The sequence below is a fragment of the Bos javanicus genome, chromosome 15 (genome assembly GCF_032452875.1).
Source record: "Bos javanicus breed banteng chromosome 15, ARS-OSU_banteng_1.0, whole genome shotgun sequence".
NCBI lineage: Eukaryota > Metazoa > Chordata > Mammalia > Artiodactyla > Bovidae > Bos > Bos javanicus.
Genome location: NC_083882.1, coordinates 6,866,228 through 6,889,725, shown reverse-complemented (window position 1 = coordinate 6,889,725; position 23,498 = coordinate 6,866,228). Strand labels below are relative to the sequence as shown.

At 36.8% G+C, this 23,498-nt stretch overlaps 1 protein-coding gene across 1 annotated transcript; it reads right to left on the bottom strand.

The window, feature by feature from the left end:
- Positions 1-4,012: 4,012 nt before the first annotated feature.
- On the bottom strand, positions 4,013-21,997 carry ANGPTL5 (angiopoietin like 5). Its single transcript, XM_061440135.1, has 8 exons — positions 21,616-21,997; positions 19,546-19,690; positions 17,792-17,895; positions 16,783-16,876; positions 13,294-13,394; positions 10,318-10,438; positions 7,887-8,072; positions 4,013-5,647 (listed from the first exon to the last, which is right to left on the bottom strand). The coding sequence occupies exons 1-8, from the start codon at positions 21,709-21,711 to the stop codon at positions 5,328-5,330; spliced, it is 1,167 nt and encodes a 388-aa protein (XP_061296119.1). The 5' UTR covers positions 21,712-21,997; the 3' UTR covers positions 4,013-5,327.
- Between the last annotated feature and the right edge of the window lie 1,501 nt (positions 21,998-23,498).

Sequence of the window (23,498 nt, the reverse complement as noted above, 5' to 3'; positions counted from 1 at the left end):
ATTATGGAAAATCCAAAGAAACTTTTTGGCCAACCTAATACATGATAAAAGTAATTAGTACTGCTATATATATTATATATAAATGTTGATAAGAGTAAGTCTTATGAGTTCTTATCACAGTGATAATTTTTTCTCTTTTTTTTACAATTTTGCATCTATTAATATATGCGTGAGTATCTATGGTTTTTCCTGTGGTCTTGTATGGATGTGAGAGTTGGACTGTGAAGAAGGCTGAGCACCAAAGAATTGATGCTTTTGAACTGTGGTGTTGGAGAAGACTCTTGAGAGTCCCTTGGACTGCAAGGAGATCCAACCAGTTCATTCTGAAGGAGATCAGCCCTGGGATTTCTTTGGAAGGACTGATGCTAAAGCTGAAACTCCAGTACTTTGGCCACCTCATGCGAAGAGTTGACTCACTGGAAAAGACTCTGATGCTGGGAGGGATTGGGGGCAGGAGGAGAAGGGGACGACTGCTGAGGTCCAGCCCCCGGTGGATCCAAGGAATTCCAAGCGGGGACGGCGTCGGGGAAAATCAGGAAACAATTGCTTAATTAAATGTTAATTAAGGATATAAAGAGTGGTTAAATAAGGATAGCTCAGTGAGAAAATTTAGTGGAGAAAAGAAGCTGAATAACTTGGTTTACATGGAAAGCTAATAAAATTCCAAAATAAGGAATTTGTGTCACCTACGTAGGCTGCAGGCGTCCTCCCGTTCTCCCGAAGGAGAGGAGACACTAAGGCCTCCCTGGTCAGATCTTAGAAGCCCAGGCAAAATTAGTAGGCTTGACGAGCCTCCCCGCCCCGGATGGGAATTCAGCCAGAAGGTGAGAGAAAGAACGACATGGGGAGACCAAGTTTCGGTGAACAAGGCCCGCATTTTATTTTTCAAAGTAGTTTTTATGCCTTAAGTTATGCATAGAGGATAATGGGGGAAGGGGTAGAGTCAGCAGTAAGCCAGGCTTTCTTCCTGCAAACCTATCATATGCAAAAGTTTAGGTGATTTACATCATCTTCTGGCCCGGAGACCTGTTAACATTTTAAGATCCTTTCTTCAGAAAACTTATTTTTCTCTAAAGGTGATTATTCTAAAGTCAGGCACCACCCTCTGAAAGCATTAGATAAAGTTGCATTTCTACAGGGCAAAGGTGTGGTGGGCTATGACAAGAAAAAGAATTAACTCAAGGGTCCAAGGTTACAAACATTAAAGCTACTACTTACATTCCTATGCACCAATTATATTAATCAATACACTGCCAGGGATACAGTAGGTAAGGGATATGGAAACTTAGCAGCAAACATTGGCCCAACAAGTGAAAAACCCTTCATCAATACAATTTCTAATCAATCTTTTAACTGCTCAAAGGAATCTGTATTTAGACAGTTTAGAACATCTCATGCCTCTCACAGTTGGGAGGCTCTGAACAATCACATGTGGCTGGAAGAACCTATTCAGGCAGGCTAGAGGACTTCCAAAGGAGTTTGTAGTTTGAAACACCCTTGGCATGCCCAGGAACTTTATTAACTGGAGCTGTAAGTTAACTCTTTTTCAGAGAGAGGTGGTGGGGGGCAGCCCCCCGTAAAGTCAGAGGTGTAGGTGAGAGCACAAAGCAGTAAAGTAGGCAGATTCTGGTTTTGGGGGAAAATGCTTGAGAATTTCCAGGGGGACTCCTGAGGCTCGATCCCGCCTTTGCGTATGCCAAGCCTCCTTAGTCATGACCTTTGCCACAGGCGGAGTTCCTCACGCTGGCTCCCGGCAGATGACAGAGGATGAGATGGCTGGATGGCATCGTTGACTCGATGGATGTGAGTCTGAGTGAACTCCGGGAGTTGGTGATGGACAGGGAGGCCTGGCGTGCTGCGATTCATGGGGTTGCAAAGAGTCGGACACGACTGAGCAACTGAACTGAACTGAACTGATTGCTGCTGCTGCTGCTAAGTCGCTTCAGTCGTATCCGACTCTGTGCAACCCCATAGACGGCAGCCCGCCAGGCTCCCCCATCCCTAAGATTCTCCAGGCAAGAACACTGGAGTGGGTTGCCATTTCCTTCTCCAATACAGGAAAGTGAAAAGTGAAAGTGAAGTCGCTCAGTCCTGTCCCACTCTTCGCAACCCCATGGACTGCAGCCCACCAGGCTCCTCCATCCATGAGATTTTCCAGGCTAGAGTACTGGAGTGGCTTCTCTGACTGAACTGATTAAGTTGCTTCAATTGAGTCCAACTCTGCTACTCCAAGGACTGTAGTCCACCAAGCTTCTCTATCCATGGGATTCTCTAGGCAAGAATACTGGAATGGGTTGCCATGCCCTCCTTCAAGGGATCTTTCCCACCCAGAGATCGAACTTGCATCTCTTAAGTGAAAAGTGAAAGTGAAGTCGCTCAGTCATGTTCGACTCTTTGCGGGCCCATGGACTGTAGCCTACCAGGCTCCTCTGTCCATGGGGTTTTCCAGGCAATAGTACTGGAGTGGATTGCCATTTCCTTCTCCAGGGGATCTTCCCAACCCAGGGATCAAACCCATGTCTCCCGCATTGCAGGCTGATTCTTTACCAGCTGAGCCACAAGGGAAGCCCTCGTGGCATCTCTTAAGTCTCCTGTATTAGCAGGCAGGTTCTTTACCACTAGCACCACTTGGAAAGCCTGGAGCCATTTGCACCAAATCTCCTCTACAAAGAACATGACTATGCTGCCATTTAGAGTCATTTATGTTTCTCAGTTTTAAAATAGATTAGTAACCTACTTCCAAGCACTTTAGTTCTCAAAGCTATTATGAATGTTAACTTTTTTATTTATAACTAATCTATGCTGGGCTTCCCTGGTGGCTCAACTGGTAAAGAATTCACCTGCAGTGTGGGAGACCTGGATTCGATCTCTGGGTTGGGAAGATCCCCTGAAGAAGGGAATGGCTACCGACTCCAGTATTCTGGCCTGGAGAATTCCATGGACTGTATAGTCCATGGGGTTGCAAAGAGTTATGGACATGACTGAGTGACTTTCACATGCTGGTGTAGAGCAAAGTTTTTTGATCTGTATATTTTTCTTTTGATTTTTAAACTGGACACAGTTTTAATGTTTACTTATAATTAAGTTGACAAAATAACAAAGCATTTGTATTTTTAAATGGGACCATTTATCCATGGACAGAAGGCCATGGGAAACCATATTTACCCACTTGCAACTATATCCTGTTCATGTTCTGTACATGATTTATTCACTGCTTGAAGAGGAGATCAAAGTGAAAGCAATCTTGAGAGGTGAACATGTCATTTTTGCTCATCCCTGAGCTTAAATCAGTGTCTGTGTTCTAATCAAGTTAAGCCTTTTGCTGGACTTAGATAATGCACTGTGATCTCTATACCTTCATGCATGGTAAAGAATTGAACTGCAAAGCAGGAGATGTGGGCTTGATCACTGGGCTGGGCTCAAATGGGGAGGAAATGCAAAATCACTCCAGTATTCTTGTCTGGGAAACCCCACAGACAGAGCCTGGCAGGTTACAATACATGTGGTCTTAAAGAGTGGGACATGACTTAGCAGGTAAACAACAAAACAACATAGCTGATTTACAATATTGTGTTATTTTCTGCTGTACAGCAAAGTTAATCATTTACACATTACATATATCCACTTTTTTAGATTCTTTTCTCATATAAGCTATTACAGAGTACTGAGTAGAGTTCCCTGCGCTATAAGGTAGTGTAGTGTTAGTCACTTAGTTGTGTCCAACTCTGCGACCCCATGGACTGTGGCCCACCAGGCTTCTCTGTCCATGGGATTCTCCACGCCAGAATACTGGAAAGGGTTGCCATTCCCTTCTCCAGAGGATCTTCCCAACCCAGGGATCGAACCCAGGTCTCTTGCATTGCAGGCAGATTCTTCACCATCTAAGCTACAGGGAAGATCCTGTATATAGAATAGTGTTATACAGTAGTTCTCAATAGTTATCTATTTTATGTATAGTAGTATGTATAAGTCATTCCCAGTCTCCTAATGTATCCCCACTCTTTCCCCCATGGTAACCATAAGCTTGTTTCCTACATCTGTGTCTCTATTTCTGTTTTGGAAATAAGTTCATTTGTACCATTTTTTTTTAATATTCCCCATATAAGTGATATCACAAGATATTTGTCTTTGCCTGTAATTCAGACCTCCTCTCACTTCACTTTTTCAGATACTTCTACCCTCCTTTGTACATTGTATAATCCTAACTCTGGACAAAGTACTTTTCCGTTCAACCCTAATTTTCTTAATTAATTGAAATTTGGTCCAGCACATTCCTTGCTATGTTTTCCTATAGAAGCCTAACCATTCCAACTCCTTCCAACTTCATGAAAAGTAGAAGGGATAAGTTTGCTCCTAGAGCCACCTCTAACCCACTGATTCATTGCTCTTTCTTCTTCACTTAAAGTTCACACCATTCCTATTGGCTTAAAAAGAGTTAAGATACAAATATGTTTTAAAATGCAACTGGTAGTTTAGTTGTGTCCAACTCTTGTGACTCCATGGACTGTAGCCTGTCAGGCTTCTCTATCCTATGAGGAAGAAAGGATATATCCTATAGGATATGGGAAAATCTATGGGATTTTTCCAGGCAAGAATACTGAGTGGGTTGCCATTTCCTTCTCCAGGGAATCTTCCCAACCCAGGGATCAAACCCTGGTCTCCTGCATTGCAGTCAGATTCTTTATCTACTGAGCTACCAGAGAAGCCACCATCAGAATTCATCTGCTCAGGATACAAATGTATAGTCAGTTTATTACAAATAAAAGTAAATTTATTAGCCACAATAAAATAAGAAAACAAGGAAGACTTTATTTTTGCAGCAAACTCTTATTAATTGTAAAGTATTATGGAGTCACTCAAAAATAGGTTTTTAAACCATGTGAAGTTTATATATTAATCTGCACAAAATTATTCTATATAATTGTCTTCTATAGAAATTATCTGTGGATTATATGGGTAACTATTTCAAATAAATATAGCAATAAATAGAATGCCTTTTAAATTTTCCTAACACTCTACTATGGTTATATATGCTTTAAAGAAAAGGGAAAATCCTTTAAAAGGACAATAGATTTCAGGTAGACAAGTTGTAATTCACTCAAAACAAATTTTATTATATATTACTAATATAGGTAGTAGTAAAAGCATACATTGAGCCATGTTTTCCTTTATTAAAACCCTACAAAATTAAAGATTTCTAATTAGATTCATAATACCTAGATGTCATCTATGGTTAAATTTTGGCAAATGTGCTTAAAACAGTAAAAAGAGAACTATGTAGAATCTTCTATATATTATCAAAAATAGCATTGAATTTTTAAATGAGATTATTTAAAATATGGATTGTAAGTTCTTCTAATTTTCATCGAAGCAGATTTAATCTTGATGGGTGAGTTGTTTTTAGTCCACGTGTCCCATCGAATTCCAGTTGTAATCAACTTTCCAGAGAAGTGATGAATGCCATTCAGATTTGCGAGACCACACTGGCTGAACCACCAGCCGGTATTGTTACTGAGGTGGCTGCAGCTCTTCACAGACTGATCACTGATGAAGCATGCAGGACGACACCCGTCATTATCAACATCTGGTGTGCTGAAAGGCATTGCATTTTGATTATCTTCTTTTCTGAAGCCCCGGAATGCATCACCTAGGTAAAATAGATTTTTTTGATGACTAAATTTAAAGGCACTTTTTGTAATTTTAATCAACCTTTACCAACCAATCATGAAAAGGCATTGCATCTAAAACTAAGGCTTAAATTACTTTTTACTAGATATCAGATTAAAATCTCTCCTCCAGGAGCAATAGGCCAAAATCTGGTAATGAATTCCTCAACATAACAAACATCTTCAAGTGGACATTGCATGCGTGCTAAGTTGCCTCAGTCGTGTCCAACTCGTGTCCAACTCTCTACAACACTACGGACTGTAGCCCACTGGTTTCCTCTGTCCATAGGATTCTCCAGGCAAGAGTCCTGGAGTGGGTTGCCATGCCCTTCTCCACAAGTGGACATTTAATGGCACAAATTACAGAGGTCTGTGATGGCCTAGGTAAAACTCTGCATATTATCAGTTAAATTGAAAAGTATTACATCTTTGCTAACTGTGTAAAAGGACCAAACAGTAGCAGTATGAACTGAATGATGGCTTCTTTTGTATTTTTTTTTAAAACAAATGAAACATGAAAATACATCTCATTTTAGGAAAGAAATGCCAAATAGAGTTCCCTAAATATGTCTTTATCAACTAGCCCATTTTGTGTTCTCTTTTCCTTTTTGTCCAAAAAAATCCTATATATAGCATGATATGGCACTTTTCAAACATTGGACTTTTTCTGAATCTTTGAATCATGAAAGGGTAATGTAAACTTCGTTGTACATTCTCTTATCACAAGGGTCTGTGCTGGTCCTTTGCCACACACCATCCGGCCCCACCTCTGCCCTATCCCCTTTATCTGGCATTCACTAATGTGTTCTCCATTTCTGTGCCTTGTCTCAAACTGTTCTCTTTGCCAACATTCATTTGCCCAAATGCCATCCATTCCTCCAAGTACAAATCACTGATTCTCAACTATAAGGATGCTAAATATCCATCTAGTTGATACAAATACCTGGGCCCAAACTTACTGCATCAGATTCTGCACAAGTATGTACTTTCAAAAAGCATCCCAGGTTGAATCTAACATTAATTTTTTGTTGAAAATCACCCTTCCATGAAGATTTCCTGGATGCAATCAGTCGGAATCATTCTCTCCCTCTTAACCTCAGTCCCTTGGACTGCAAGGAGATCCAACCAGTCCATTCTAAAGGAGATCAGCCCTGGGTGTTCTTTGGAAGGAATGATGCTAAAGCTGAAACTCCAGTACTTTGGCCACCTCATGCGAAGAGTTGACTCATTGGAAAAGACTCTGATGCTGGGAGGGATTGGGGGCAGGAGGAGAAGGGGATGACAGAGGATGAGATGGCTGGATGGCATCACCTACTCGATGGAGATGGACGTGAGTTTGAGTGAACTCCGGGAGTTGGTGATGGACAGGGAGGCCTGGCGTGCTGCAATTCATGGGGTCGCAAAGAGTCGGACACGACTGAGCGACTGAACTGAACTGAACTAACCTCCAAAGATGTATCAGTATTCTGTTCTATTCTGTTTCCAGTTGTATTTACTCTTCCCCTCTATATTGTGATCAGTTAAAGAGCTGGAAGCGTAACTCATTCATTTTTGGATTTCTAACACTAATCATACCTACTGAACAAGAACCATCATGAGCAATCAACAGAAGAGCTAGATTTAATATTAACTCAAGTTTAAAATATCAACATCAAAATATAAATTTAACATCAAGTATTTTAAAGTGCTAACAAATATAATTTTGGGGGGCGGAAAGTAGATGCACTGAAATATAGACCCTTAAAAACCCATTAAACTAGTTGTTCTATCAGCCTGGGTCCTTGCCACGGCTCAGATGTCATGAGCTGGCATTCCGGGAAGTCACTTAATCTTTCTTCACCTGTGAAGCGAGAAGAGTGAAGATCAGCTCTAACATTCTAAGACTTCTAAATGCTGGCCTTTCAGAACATGAAAATGGAAATAATGCCTTCCCAGCCTGTCCCACGGAATCACTATCTAAAGAATCAATTGAGATTACATATGGCAAGTTGTTTTAAAGTGTATAAAGCAGCTCAAAACCATGAGATGATGCAAGCATCATAGCAGAGTTTCAAAACTCAAGACTTAAACAGTTTTCTCATTCTTAATCTAATCTGTCAACAGTTATATAAATATATATATATATATATGCCAAAATAAATACATTACTTTTTATCTTCATCTAATATTGAATCAGCTAGATTTAAATCTTTTGGATAATTTTAGGAATAAAAAACTTACCAGCATTTCCTGAATATCGTCCTAAGTGCACTTTAAAAAATTTTGTTTCATCCTCTATCCAAAAATCATCATATGATGCATAAGCTAATGTGTCATCTTCAGATTCCAGTGCCACATGCAGCATAAAACTGGTATTCTTCTGATTCACTATATAAAAAGTCTTTTTCAGTCCTAGCCAAAATTCACCTGTTAAAAAAAATGCTTTTTTAAATATGTTATAGCATATTTAGAATAACTCGTTTTATTAGCATAACCCTGTGTTATTAAGTGCTTGATGTTGTTTGGTGTTTCAATAACTCTGAGATGGTGCACATAAATTATTTGAGGGAATAGATGGCCCTAGCTCAAATTATCACTGTGTGCCTAATTTGCCAATATATATATATATATATGTGTGTGTGTGTATATCTTCCCACTTCTGCTTTACTAAACCAAGGATAACTAGATTGTTTCACTTTTTAGCTGCCTAAATTAAATTCAAAAAGTCATTTAAAGATTAAGTAAAAAGTCAAGTTCTACCTTAAGGCATATCAACAAAAACTACCAGTTCAAATATTATGGCAAGTAACAAAATGATTGGAGAAGGAAATGGCAACCCACTCCAGTGTTCTTGCCTGGAGAATCCCAGGAGCCTGGTGGGCAGCCGTCTATGGAGTCGCACAGAGTCAGACACGACTGAAGCCACTTAGCAGCAACAACAAAATGATGTATACCAGTAAATGTAAGAGGTTTAACCTCCATATCAGCAACTCCTAAAGAAATATTTCCTGAAAGTGCTCAATAGAAATTATTCTTTCTCTGTCTTTGAGAATAATGTTTTGTGAACTAATATTTCTTTGTTATAATGCAGCTTGTCAGTTACCTCTGAATGAGTGAAAATGTAAGGTAGAAACACCAGAGTAATCTCAGGTTAGGGTCAGTATTTCCAAGATGATTGTAGATCCAGGATGAATTCCTAAACTCCGTAATACAAACTGCGTATTTGCATGTTCTAGCCATTGGCTTTCTACCTCCCTCTACTCACTGTCACGGCCTAAATGTGAACACTCCTGCTCTGCAGCACATCCCTCTGCCTGAATCATGAAATTACCAAAGGAAGTAAGGTCTAGTAAAATTAACTTCAAAGAGTTGGGGACGATGTGACAGCATTCAGACTCTTAAAACCATAGCTAAGACATTAAGTCACTCTCAAGGGCTTGCAGGAACATTTTAGCGGCATACCCACCTAGAGCTAAAGATATTCTGAAGAAGTACAGGAAGAAAGGAAGTAAGAAAGACGGACAAGCAAGACAGGACTGCTTGGTTTCTCCTAGTCTGACACCAATTAAATGTCCTTGCCATACTTCCCCGATACCCCAAATCCCAAGTGTAACTTAAGATACTTTCCTTAATACTGTTTATTTCTTTAATAGGCCAAATACAAAGCAGTCTGTTTACCAAAGCATATCTGCCTAAAGACATTTTTCGTTAAAACTAAAATGATCTCCCTACAGAAATAAGGATTATGTAAGGAAAATAACAATTTAGAGTATGCAGATCTATGACTGCTCGATTCAGATGGCTGGGCTTGTTGGAAAATTGGAGGTAATGCTGAGAAAACACAAGTATATCAACTGCACTCCATAGTATGGCAGCTATTTGGCCTTCTTTGTGACATTTTATTACATTTCACACATTTTCTAACCTCACTGACATGCAGTAGGGTTTTTAGCAGTAGGACTAACACCACCACTTACTAAATCCTTGAATGACATTATTATGGGATGTTAAATATTTTAAGTTATAACAACAGCAACTTAAAATAATAGCATAAAAATGATCAAAGTCACCTGCAAATGTTCCAATTAATGTAAAATTCTGCAGTGTTCAGAAATACTAATGTTTCTGTTCAACAGCCAAAGTGATGTTGCCATGGAATATTGGGAACAGATTTTACAGTTCACCTGGGGTTTCCATTTGCCAAATTTTGAGCATAGTGATTTTTACTGATGCTTTTATAAAGCACTACTTTCAGTTCACATTATTTGAGCTCATACACAATGTACCCCAAATTTCCATTTCATTTGTTTGTACAGACACAGCACAAATCTCAAGAATTTCAAGGTCCCTGTTCATTCAGTTTTTAATTCTACAAATAACTATTGACCATCTGCCAGAACGCTGCTGGGTGTATAATCAATACTTAATAAATACCCAACTTATAATTTTCAGTCAAATCACATTTCAACAGGCATCTAAAAATAAAGATACCTAGATCCCAACTGAAGACCTCCTTATTTTAAATAATTTGGCTAATGATCAGAGAGTAGCTTAAGCCATGTTTTTATACACACAGGATTTACTATTTTTACTAATAATTTGACCAATACAGACAGTCTATAGGCATAATACCAAAAAGAAGAAAAAAGAGGAGAAATGAATAAAATTTGACCTAAGAGGTCACCAAATCCATCCAGATAATCACACCACAACTTTTGGAAATCAATTATCCCATCGATCCTTTTCTGTATCACAGTCCATCCACCTCCTCTGTAATCCATGTCACACATAACCTAAAATAAACCCAGAAAAGACAAAAACAACATGCTATTATTTTCATTCTTTGATATAAAACTCATACTTCAAGCTTGTGCAAGTCACTCAGTCATGTCCGACTCTTTGCGACCCCGTGGACTTTATAGTCCTTGGAATTCTCTAGGCCAGATTACTGGAGTGAGTAGCCTTTCTCTTCTCCAGGGGATTTTCCCAACCCAGGGGTTGAACCCAGGTCTCCAGAATTGAAGGCAGATTCTTTAGCAGCTGAACCACAAGGGAAGCCCAAGAATCCTGGACTGGGTAGCCTATCCCTTCTTCAATGGATCTTCCTGACCGAGGAATCAAACTGGGGTCTCCTGCATTGCAGGTGGATTCTTTACCAACTGAGCTATTAGGGAATCCCATACTTCACCCTGAGCCTAGAGAAAGAGAAGATACTGCCACTGAAAGTTTCAATGCAGCTGTATATCATTAAAATATTCAGATTTTTTTTTTAAATCTCAAGAAATAATACTGTTTGTTATAAAACAAACATAACTGCAGTCCCTGCTTCAGTCAATATATGTGTTTGTAGCATTTTAAGGCTCTTATTCCTCAACTTTATAAATATTTTTCAGTTGAGTAATAATAGTGACTGATTTTACAGTAATAAAAGTGACAGATTTTATTTTCTTGGGCTCCAAAATCACTGTGGACAGTGAGTGCAGCCATGAAATTAAAACATGCTTGCTCCTTGGGAGGAAAACTTTGATAAACCTAACCTAGACAGTGTATTAAAAAGCAGAGACATCACTTTGCCAACAAAAGTGCATATAGTCAATGTTATGGTTTTTCCAGTAGTCATGTACAGGTGAGAGTTAGACCATAAAGAAGGCTGAGTGCTGAAGAACTGATGCTTTTGAATTGTGGTACTGGAGAAGACTCTTGAGAGTCCTTAGACCACAAGGAGATGAAACCAGTCAGTTCTAAAGGAAATCAACCCTGAATATTCATTGGAAGGACTGATGCTGAAGCTAAAGCTCTAATACTTTGGCCACATGATGTGAAGAGCTGACTCACTGGAAAAGACCCTGATGCTGGGAAAGATTGAAGGCAAAGGAGACAGAGGCAGGAGCATCATCGATTCAGTGGATACGAATCTGAGCAAACTCTGGGAGACAGTGGAGAACAGAGGAGCCTGGCGTGCTGCAGTCCATAGGGTCTCAGAGTCAGACATGATCAAACCTGCATCTGTTATGTCTCCTGCAATGGCAGGCGGGTTCTTTACCACTAGCGCCACCTGGGAAGCCCCATAGATGGGGCTTAGACCATGCTTTTCTGTCTGAAAATCTCAATCTGAACACGGGCCATCCAGGCTATGGAGAAAAAAAGCAATCAAAGACAGACACACAGGCATATTTGACATTGTTTTAAAAATCAGTGTTTTGATTAAAAGGAAAAGTTATTTATAAAGAAATGTATCACTCTGCCACATCAGATGGATGTCATTTGTTTTTGTTGTTGACTTAGCAACTGAACAACAGCAAAAACAAATGACATCCATCTGATGTGGCAGAGTGATACATTTCTTTATAAATAACTTTTCCTTTTAATCAAAACACTGATTTTTAAAACAATGTCAAATATGCCTGTGTGTCTGTCTTTGATTGCTTTTTTTCTCCATAGCCTGGATGGCCCGTGTTCAGATCCTGCAGAATCTCATGGACAGAGAAGCCTGGTAGGCTACAGACCACGGGGTCGCAAAGAGTCAGACGTGACTGAAGCAACTTAGCACATGCCCCATCTCAACAGGACTCACAGATGCATCTGTGGTGCTCTGCTAAACGCCCTTAAGAGGATCACCATGGAGGACTCACTGAAGTGACAAAGCAAGAAAATCAGAGCAATCCTCCCCATCAGAAACTTCCCACACACAGACAGAAAAAGGCAGTGTGGAGGAAGGTAGGGAACCAACACTTTCCCACAAAAGAGGTAATTATGCGTCCCACTCTTCACAAAATTAGAAACCTTCCCTTTCCACATCTGTTCAGGCCCATTTCTGAATCTGTAGGTGAGATAATTTAGGTAATTTAAAATTATTTCCCACTTAATTCCCAATTTTTGACGTCCTGTTAATAGATGTCAGAAAATGTTAGCAACTGAGATGAGAAACTGATAGTATCTACTTAGAAAAATTATTTTATTGTGTAATAAAGACCATTAATAAGGTATGATATTCATATTACAACCTTTCTAATGCACAAAAATGTAACCAGAAAATTATATATATAATATTAATATGCAATATACAATAACATATAGTTTTAATAATACATAGAGTTGAAATGGTAGAGGTAGAAAGGATAGATATGAGTAATTTATTTTATGCAGTTTAAGAAATGGATCAGCTTCTCAATCTTTCTCACAATTTAGTGAAAGGTTTTTTTAAATTATTAATTTTTTATACAATCACAAAAAGTCATTTACCATCCAAAGTATATCCATGTGTAGGAAGAGAAACTAAAGTATTTTTATCAAGCTCCAAGACAAAGTACACCATTATTTTTTAATATCCATAAGCTAATTAAAGCAAATAAGTGTTTATTTTACATAATTCCATCTACTGTAAGGATAAGATCTAGCACCAAAGGGACTCACTTTAAAGAATGTAACCAGAAACACTCAAATAGAAAAGTGAAAGACTCTCTAATTCTTTTACTGGTTTGTGGTTTGGGCAAAGAATCCCAGAAAATAAAACTTTTGAAACTGGAACCTATACTAATTTATCTGAAAATTTTTAAGAAGAAATAAAATAGTAAAACAATTAAAACTAATGTTATTTAAATAGATTAGATGCCTATCCTATTCCATATATAATAAGGGAAAACTTTACCTCAAACGGATGACTTGCGCCTTCTGGATGGATTATATACAAACCACTTGGTGTTTTGGTGACAGAACCAATGGTATCTTTAATATCTGTACAATCTAGACCTATAAAAGTAAAATTAGTTATTTAGGATATTTCCACATATACATTTAAGACTTCATCATTTTATTATAAAGAATTGACAGTGTTATGTGAAATTATTATTAAAATGTACATTAATGATATGCTCATTTAACTTGTATGCAGAGTACATCATGAGAAACACTGGGCTGGATAAAGCACAAGCTGGAAGCAAGATTGCTGAGGGAAATATCAATAACCTCAAATATGCAGGTGACACCATCCTTATGGCAGAAAGCGAAGAGGAACTAAAGAGCCTCTTAATGAAAGTGAAAGAGGAGAGTGAAAAAGTTGGCTTAAAACTCAACATTCAGAAAACTAAGATCATGGCATCCAGTCTCATCGCTTAATGTAATATAGATGGAGAACCAATGGAAACAGTGACAGAGACATTACTTTGCCAACAAAGATCTGTAATAGTCAAGGCTATGGTTTTTCCAGTAGTCACGTAGGGATGTGAGAGTTGGACTATAAAGAAAGCTGAGTGTTGAAGAATTGATGCTTTTGAACTGTGGTGTTGGAAAAGACTCTTGAGAGTCCCTTGGACTCCAAGGAGATCAAACCAGTCAATCCTAAAGGAAATCAGCCCTGAATATTCATTGGAAGGACTGACACTGAAGCTGAAGCACCAATACTTTGTCCGCCTGATGCGAAGAGCTGACTCATTGGAATAGACCCTGATGCTGGGAAAGATAGAAGGCAGGAGGAGAAGGGGACGACAGAGGATGAAATGGTTGGATGGCATCACCAACTCAATGGAGATGAGTTTGAGCAAGCTCTGGGAGATGGCGATGGACAGGGAAGCCTGGCGTGCTGCAGTCCATGAGGTTCTTGAATCATGCAGTCCATGACTGAGCAACTAAACAACAGCAACAATGATATGATGATTTTAACTTCTTAAAAAGAAAAATCATCTCATCATTAAACATAAGAATCTAGATGAACAGAGGAACTGGGACTAAATAATTTACACTGCAATAAACCTTCACTGATAGCTCACTGTTATTGATTATTTGCCCAGTTGGTATCAACATTTATTTAACATGTTTTACAATTATGCACTCTCTTGTCCAATAAATAATGTATTTTCAGAAATCTAGACTTATCTTGGAAACATAATATGTGACAGAAATCTGTAATGATGACACAGAGAAACTCCAAAAGAATAAGTAGGCTAGCTACTATTGACACATCCTTTCTCCACTATTTGAAACTTCAGATATTCTGGTGTATTGGGGCCCCCGTTAAAAACAAGCAAAGGGAGAGGAAGAAGGAATCATGTTCTTCACCAGAGGAATTGATGCTGAGGCTAAAGCCTGCTCTGTTGACAATAGCTAGAACTGTAGCAGTCTATAATCACCCCCTCTAAAGCATTCCACTTTCCAGGTTGTAAACATAACTATTATGCAGATACGATGCTACATTTTACTCCAGATGCTTTATTTTGCATTATCTCCTATAAATACAATAAAATAAATTTAATCTTACAATATCAATTACCCAGAGAACAAACACATCAAAGCCTGAGACTTCAGAGCCAGAAGCTTGGGTTAGAGTCTAGTTCTACTCTTTACTAGTCAGAACTATTAGCTAAGTTTCTTAACTACTTTTCTTCATGTGCAATATTGTTATAATAATAATACTATCTACTTCATAGTGTTATTCTGAAAATATACATATAAGACATTATGTAAAGCACTTAGCATAGTGCCTGCTGCTGCTAAGTCACTTCAGTCGTGTCCGACTCTGTGCGACCCCATAGACGGCAGCCCACCAGACTCCATCGTCCCTGGGATTCTCCAGGCAAGAACACTGGAGTGGGTTGCTATCTCCTTCTCCAATGCATGAAAGTGAAAAGTGAAAGTGAAGTCGCTCAGTCGTGTCCGACCCTCAGAGACCCCATGGACTGCAGCCTTCCAGTCTCCTCCGTCCATAGGATTTTCCAGGCAAGAGTACTGGAGTGGCGCGCCATTGCCTTCTCCGAGCATAGTGCCTAGTACACAGTAAATATACAGAAAATATCATCTACAAAAAGTTAGCTGTAAAAAATTGTTTGCTTTCCCCTTTACTTCCACAAGATACAGATTTGTTGCCTTTCTTCTGAGTTGCTAAGAGATATTTTTATGATAAGCTTATGCTTAGAGATATGATAGAAGCTTACAGCAAAGGACTAATCTGTGATAGAGTATCTGCTTTGCCATCACCATCAAATAAATGTGAACAGATTGTTTAGATTTTTCTGGACTCCATATTCCTTAGCTGATGATAATCATCATCATAGCAAACTCTTATACTGTCTTCTTATGCTCAGGCAATACTTTAGGAGATTTTGGTGTATTTACTCATATAAGTCTCACAAGAAACATAAAAGGTAGGTACTATAAGTTTGGGCTTCCCTGGTGGCTCAGATGATAAAGAATCTGCCTGCAGTGCAGGAGACCTGGGTTTAATCGCTGGGTTGGGAAGATTCCCCTTAGGAGGAAATGACAACCCAGTCCAGTATTCTTGACTGGAGAATTCCATGGACAGAGGAGACTATTATTTTCCTGCTGAGGAAACTGATATCAGGAAACAGTGGATCGGGGATTTGAAGACAAATGATCTGACACCAAAGTCCATGCTCATGACCACCTTGTTACACTAGTTTCACTACTCACAAATGAGGTAAAATAATATAATAAAAACTAACACAATACCGTGTGAAAGTGCCTGTCATAGTCCCTGACACATAAGTGCTCTCAGTAACAGTTTATTTCCTTCTCTTTGCAAGGAGAAAAAGAAAGATCGCTTACTAGGCCATCAATAAACATTTTTTTGCTTTGAAACTTTGGTATTAATTCACAACTGTAAGATATATAGGCCATTTTTATTAGAAACCTATTCCTTTAGGAATTACTGTACTGTTATACTGTATTTTAGCATCAAAAGAGCTAAATTCTAGTTTCTTTCTGAATCAAGCTTCTTCTTCAAATTTTATATTCTAATTTGAAACATCTCAAGCATGTCAAAAGTACTTTTTACAGGTGGGAGGAATTCTGAGACTTTTTCTTCTAAGCAAAGACTGATTATTACTAAAACGTAAAAGGAGAGCCTACATTCGGTTACATATTAATAAAACTATGCTATTTTCAACTAATTCTGAATATCTGTCTATAGCCATGGCTTTCAAATGGTCAGAAAAGTTTGCCAATTCAGAAAAGTATGCATTGTCTGTGCCGAAATTTGCTTAATGGCAGGTGTTACTCCTCCAGCCTGTTAGATGATAACAAGCTATAATTTTTAAACAAAAGTTCTAGATGTACCAACCTGTCCATGAAATGTTTAAGTAACAAAAGACAAATATGAAAAGGCTGAAATACAAAAAGTTCTCACCATGTGACTGAACTGGTCTGTGAGGAAAAGTATCCAGCTGTTTTCTAAAAACTTCTGTTGTCAAAAGGAGAACTCGATTCATGAGCTCATTAACCTAAACACACAGGCATGCATTTAAGCAAATATGTATTGGAACAAAACTTTTTTAGCTGAATTCTGTAACTGATATCCCTAAGCCTCTTATAAATCCAGCTTTGAAACATATATAATGCTCATCTTTCTTTTGAATTTCTCACTGCTATAATAAAGCAGTAGATTGCTAAATAGCATTCATTAAATTCAGTACCATTTTCCCCTGAACACTGCATTCATCTGCCCATTTCTATATTTGACTACTCTTGCAGATCTGTTCTTTGTATCTTGTCTGCTCCTTTGCTGTAGTTTGTTATCTGCTCTTCCTCTTGCCATCCTCCACACCAGCTGCCAATCTAGTCATTGCATTTCCCTGCTCAGACACTTCGATGACTTCTTGGTGTGGCATGATTTAGTTCCTATTTCTTTGAGTCAGTTTTCCTTATACACCCTCTACCTCACCGGTCACTCCACCCCTGCACCACTTCAAGCAGTTCCCCAAGGATGGAACGTCCTGCTCTTAGTCTTCTTACCCAAACTTTGTGACCTCTGAAGTATTTATCCATCTTTCATGACTCAGTTCATAATTTCTATAATCTGGGAAATTTTTCCACAGCTCAGATTTTGAATTGCTTTTGTGCAACTTTCTTCAAGTTTCTTTTGTGCAACTTTCTAACAGCATTCACAACATTTTCAATACATTTTTCTGCCCCACCCCCCAACCCCCCCTGCTCAGACTGAATAAGCTTTAAGTGAAGATCCTTTTTTTGGTTATTGCTTTCTGTTTGCCTGTACTTTACTATGGTGTCTCTGCCATAGTAGGCACTAAATAGATTTCTGGATATTAAAAAAATCAAACAATTATACTTCTAGCTAACTATATCAATGTATATATACAATAAGAGCACAGTTCTAAAAAAAAAAAAAAAAGCCATACCTGATTAATTAAATAATCCAAGGAAGCTTGCTGCTCATCCATCATGTTTCTTAGTAGTTTTTTGGTACTTCGTGTATAAGAAACAATAGAATTTTGCAAATTCCCTTAAATCATAATAAAACGGGTTTGCTAAACATTATTTTGTTATAGAAAATAACTACAGTAAAACATAAAGAATTTTTAAATGATTTTGGATAAATATGTAAATGCAATAACATCTCAATCTAACTAAATACATAGAGTTGCATATTCTGCTTAGGACTTTTTTGTTTAACTAAAGATTAACGAAGAAAACAATTGTTTCAGTACGTCCCAATGAAAATATGCTTCCTAATAATCTATTTTAACCCCCTAATTTAATCTGATATAAATGAGAGACAACATTCTGAATATCAATTCTCACTTTATGAGAGAGAAAGAAGCAGGAGGTCAAAAATTCATCAATTCTTATTAATAAGAAAGTAAAAGGCAATAATTCCGTATCATGAAAGTTAATTTCTAAGTTAAATCTTTCTTTTAATTTTTTTCTATTAATGCTATATTTTTGTATAAAGAAAATGCAAACACACAAGCATATACACCCATAATAAACCTCAGTCAAAAGTTTTGACTGGTTGATTTCTGGTTAAACTTTTTTACCATGTATTTTTTCTTTTTAAAAATGTTTTTATTTTAAAACAATCTTACTCATAGAATAGTTGTAAGAACAGTGTGAAGAATTTTTTCTTCTTTTGAGAGCATGCCACCATGATGCCTCTGGATATTTCAGGGTATTTTACACCAAAGACATTCTCTCCAACACAACCATCAAAATCAAGAATTATGCAGTGATTCTCAGACTTAATCCAAGTTTATTCAATTATACTGATGATATCCTTTATAACAAAAGAAGTCCCCTATTGTTGCATAATTATTCTTTTAAAAATTCGTCATTTCTGTTTTCCTAAATTTCACTCTAGCAGTAGAATCCCATTAATAACTCTTGATAGTTTAAAATCTGCCTCATTCAGTTTCACCTGTCATTTTTACTTTCGGTCTCTCACTTTCTATTAGATATTTGCTGGATTTAGACATTTATCTTAATGGATCTAAACCTACACTCATTGGTTTGAGAAGCCTGAGATATTTGTGTTACACGCAGAATTAAACACAATAAAGTGAGCTTTTTATATTTCTGACCTAGGAGTTAAAGTCCTATAAGAACTGGCTCAGAACTCCCTCTCCTTCTGATCCCCCTTCTCAACCCATCCCCTAGGTACATATGAGAATTACTCATATGAGAGAATTACTCATGAGAATTACTGTGCTGCTACTAAATAGTTTTAAACAAAAGCGAAAATTTTTAAATTCTTTATTTTTCATGCTTTGCTACATAAATTGACTATGAATTTGCATTATATCTATTGTAGCAGTTATTCAATATTAATTAATTCCCCCCTCAAAATTTAGGTGAAATTTTCTATTGATTCAGATGAAACTAAGAAAATAGTCCTAGGCAAATTGATAGTATCAGGGCCTTCTGTGGTCACTTGATGTTACTGGGCTATATAATATAGAAGAAGGAATTGTTCATTTACAAATTAGGTAAATTAGGTGTGAAGCACCTACTATGTGCCCAAGACATATACCTCTAACCTAGGATGATCGGGATATATGGTAAATGACTCAACAAATGTTAAAGTATATTTTTCCATCTCGACCATAGAAATAATAAATCATATACTTTTATAATTCTGGTTATTTTTAATACTTACTACACATGAAATATTTTTCTTCTCGTGTAATTTTAGTTTTAATATCACATGACTCCTCACAATCTTCTTTGTAAACAGTAGCATTAGTTTTACTTTCACCTTTTGTATTAGATTCATCTTCTACAATGTTAACTCCTGGAGAATCCTTTATATTAAAAAAAAATAAGAAGAAGAAAAAATATATGAAGTATGTTATATTACCTAATATATCATAAATAAGACTCTAGAAAAAAATGAGATTTTAGGACATACACAAAGAAAGACTATATAGTTAATTGGTTAATTCAAACTTCCACAAACAAATCTTTTGCTCTCTTTTTTCCTCTCCAATTCCAAGAGGATTCATTTAGGGCCTACTTTCCATTACAGTGGTTTTATGGCCTTGACTGTTACACATTTCCCTGTGTGATACAGTGCTGAGCCATTCCTCTTTCAGGAATCATGCCATTTGAAATTCCTTCTATGGATACTAAGAAGGCTCCCTGAGAGGCCTACATTTCTATGCCAGCAGGACATTCTGCCACCAATTTGTAGGAATTGTGATGTGGGGCTGAGGGGAAAATGTGTAGGAGATTTGTCGCTTTTGTATAAGCTAAAGTATTTACAGATTTGAAAGGTAAAGTATTCATAGACTTAAAAGGCAACAATAATAATAACAGAAACAAAGAATGGAATTTTTCTTTGCAAAATCAACAACAGATGTCATTTTAAAAAGCCAGCAACGTTGTATCTAGAATGGATAAACAATGAGGTCTTACTCTGTAGCACAGGGAACTATATTCAATATCCTAGGATAAACCACAATGGAAAGGAATATTAAAAAGGATACATATTTTATATATGTATGATATAAATATATATAACTGAATCACTTTGCTGTATAGCAGAAATTAACACAACATTATAAATCAACTACACTTCAATAAAATACATTTTTAAAAATTAAATTAAAATCAAAAGCTAACAACCAACTATAAACTTTTGAATACCAGTGGGGAGAAGGAAGGAGAGAGGGACAAGGTAGGGGGTAGGAGAGTATAAAGTACAGACTACTATGTTCAAAAAAAAAAAATGCCAATTACAGCTGTCATTCCAAATGTATCAGTTCTTATTGGTACATTGTTGGGTTTTTCAATGTTAAAGCATACATTACCAGTTTTTTATTATTACAACATTCTTTGGTAGAAGTTATAAGATTTAAATAAACTGTAATTAAAAGAAAATAATAACAAGATCTGTCATCTTTGACATGGATATTGAGAGAAAAGTGAAGAGCTAATCACATAATTTAAAAGATATTTGCCCAAAATACATTTTGCTACAAAGATCTACTTTTAACTTTTGCTCTTTCCCCTATACTCCTATAACAATTGACATATTAGCTGTTTTCAAAAACAGCTATAGTTTACAACAATAGTTTTTTAGATGTAAATAAGATTCTAAAATTTTTAGCACAGAGAATTCTTACTAATACTTCTGTAGCTTTCTTAGAATTTATTCTTGCTTCAACTTTGGAATTTGGTATTGATACAGTGGTAAATACATTTTATAACATTTAAATATTATAAACCAATATTTAAATTATAGAGATTCAAATTACCATCTACTCATAGTATTGCATACAGTCTTAGCTATCACTCTGACATTGCTCGGAATACAATTTTTTAATATTAAATTTTAAAATTTCCTGAGTGACCAGGTACAAGATCATATTTGAAGTACGAAAGTTTATAGAACAGTTTTTTTTTTTAGTAAAATTAACTTTTTATTTGCCTATCAGATATTTCATTTTTAAAGTTAAGTGGAAAGTTGTTGGCTAGTTTTTAACCTAGGTCTGCAATTTCTTTAATTTTTTACAAGAAATGTGTTAAGAGTCAATCTTCAGTTTATAGTTTCCTACGTTTAAAAAGAATATTATTTAAGCATGTCTCAGCATTTCTAAATAAACACTTTAATTTTTCCATAAATTATATTGAGTGCTGTAATTAATCTTGTCAAACACCTAGTATATATCTTAAAAACTATATAATCATGCTTTCTTAGCTAAAATAACATTGCTGAAATTCTTACCGTAGAATGATGCTCACAGTTATCTTGTATAGCTTCTCCACAAGTAAAAATACATAGATTTAAGAACAAGAGTGAGGCTTGGAAAAGATAAATCATATTTTTCTTGGTTGGAGAAATGAAAATTTTCTTCAAATATCAGTTAGCTCTCTGTGGAAAGAGCTCCAGTACATTGAGTCTTCAGTCGAAAATTTCTGGAAGGTATACAACAAAAACAGAAGCCAGTACTTACTGGTTTCCATGCCCTCGTTTGAAACAACACCCTTCATATAAGGAATAAGGTAGCCTCCAGAGATCCCATCATTCTATGTTATACAAACCCTTTTTATCACTACATGTCTGCATTGTAAATTCATGCTTTTGGAATATAAGCAATAGCTGGCCAGCTAGCTAACTAAATCAAGAAAGCAACCAAGAATTTATAGTTATCCAAGTTTTATGAGCCAGGAATTTTTTTCCTCAGAAACAAATGCTTTTGATAATGTGTAACTCTCTTACTGTGAACCAGTTTGCATAAAAATAGTACGAAAGTAGAAATTAAGTTTCTACTTAAATGATGGAGTGGAAGACTAATACATTAAAACTATTTCTACAAAATACTAAATAGAAATTTAATCAGTGTGGACACCCAGAGCAGATAATTCAGACTTAAAACATTCTTACAACTGAATGTAGCTATCGATGATGGTCATATTCACCACCTAAACCAAATTCCTAGGACTGTAACTGATTTGTATGTTTACATCAATAGTGTTAAAATTTCAACAATTGTAAATATAAGGGCACTGTTGTTAATGAAAATCACTACTCTCTGAAAGCTGATTGATCTCTCTGACAGATCAATGTCTTTGATGAATTTTCAAATTCTCCATGATAGAGGCTCCTTCTTTTCCCTATAGAAACATGCCTAAGTCTTCATTACCCTAAAATTAAGACTTTCCTGAGTTTTATTTCCAATTCAAGGTATTATTGTCTCCATTTCCATTCCTAGCCCAAGAACCACAGGGTAGAGATGACCGTTTTGATGGCACTCCCATAGTGAGTGGTATGGTCTAGGTATTAAGATAGTAATTAAGGAAGTAATATCTTAGATTATTTTCTTACTTTACATCCTCACTACGCACTGCTTAAATGCAAGCACTGTCATCTCTTATTCTGCTGAAATTTTCTCAGTTTCTCCCAAGAGGCAATATGTGGTAGTTGAGAGTGCTGGCTCTCGTACCAGAATTCTTGGATGAATCTTGATTCACCACTCCATTGCTCTGGAAACTTGGGCATAGTTACCTAATATCATGATAGCTTACTTTCTCTGTAGAATGGGGATTGTCGTGTGGATTCAATTATTTGATGTATGTAAGCACTGGGCACAGTGCAAGAGAAATGACAAGTATTCAAGTGTTAGGTGGTATCATTATTATTTTTATTTTCATCATTATTTTTGAGTATTAATCTTTAATCTTAAATTTCTAGTTGAAGTCTTATAAAATTGAAAAGAAGATGGCAGATTTTTAGTAATTTTAAAGCAGCCAGACGTTAAAATACTTTGTTCTTTCACAGCTTGCCCACAGACAAATTCAGGAAATTCTTACTTGAGCAAGAAAATACTTCAGCAGAAAAAGTAATAGCCTCAGCAAGAAAATACTTTGGTAGAAGGAAAAAATAGCCTCAGCCAAGAAGAAACTGAAAGCTCAAGAAATTGTCCATCACACACTGCCTCACATAATTCTCAAGGTTATGACAGTATCCAAATTAGATTACTATGTGAAAATGTTTTATAACCATAAAGTGGTTACTATATTTTCTTCTGTAAACAGAACATCATTAACAATTTCTGAAACCATGTTAACGAAATCAGATGTCTAATAGGCACCTCACACTTAACATAC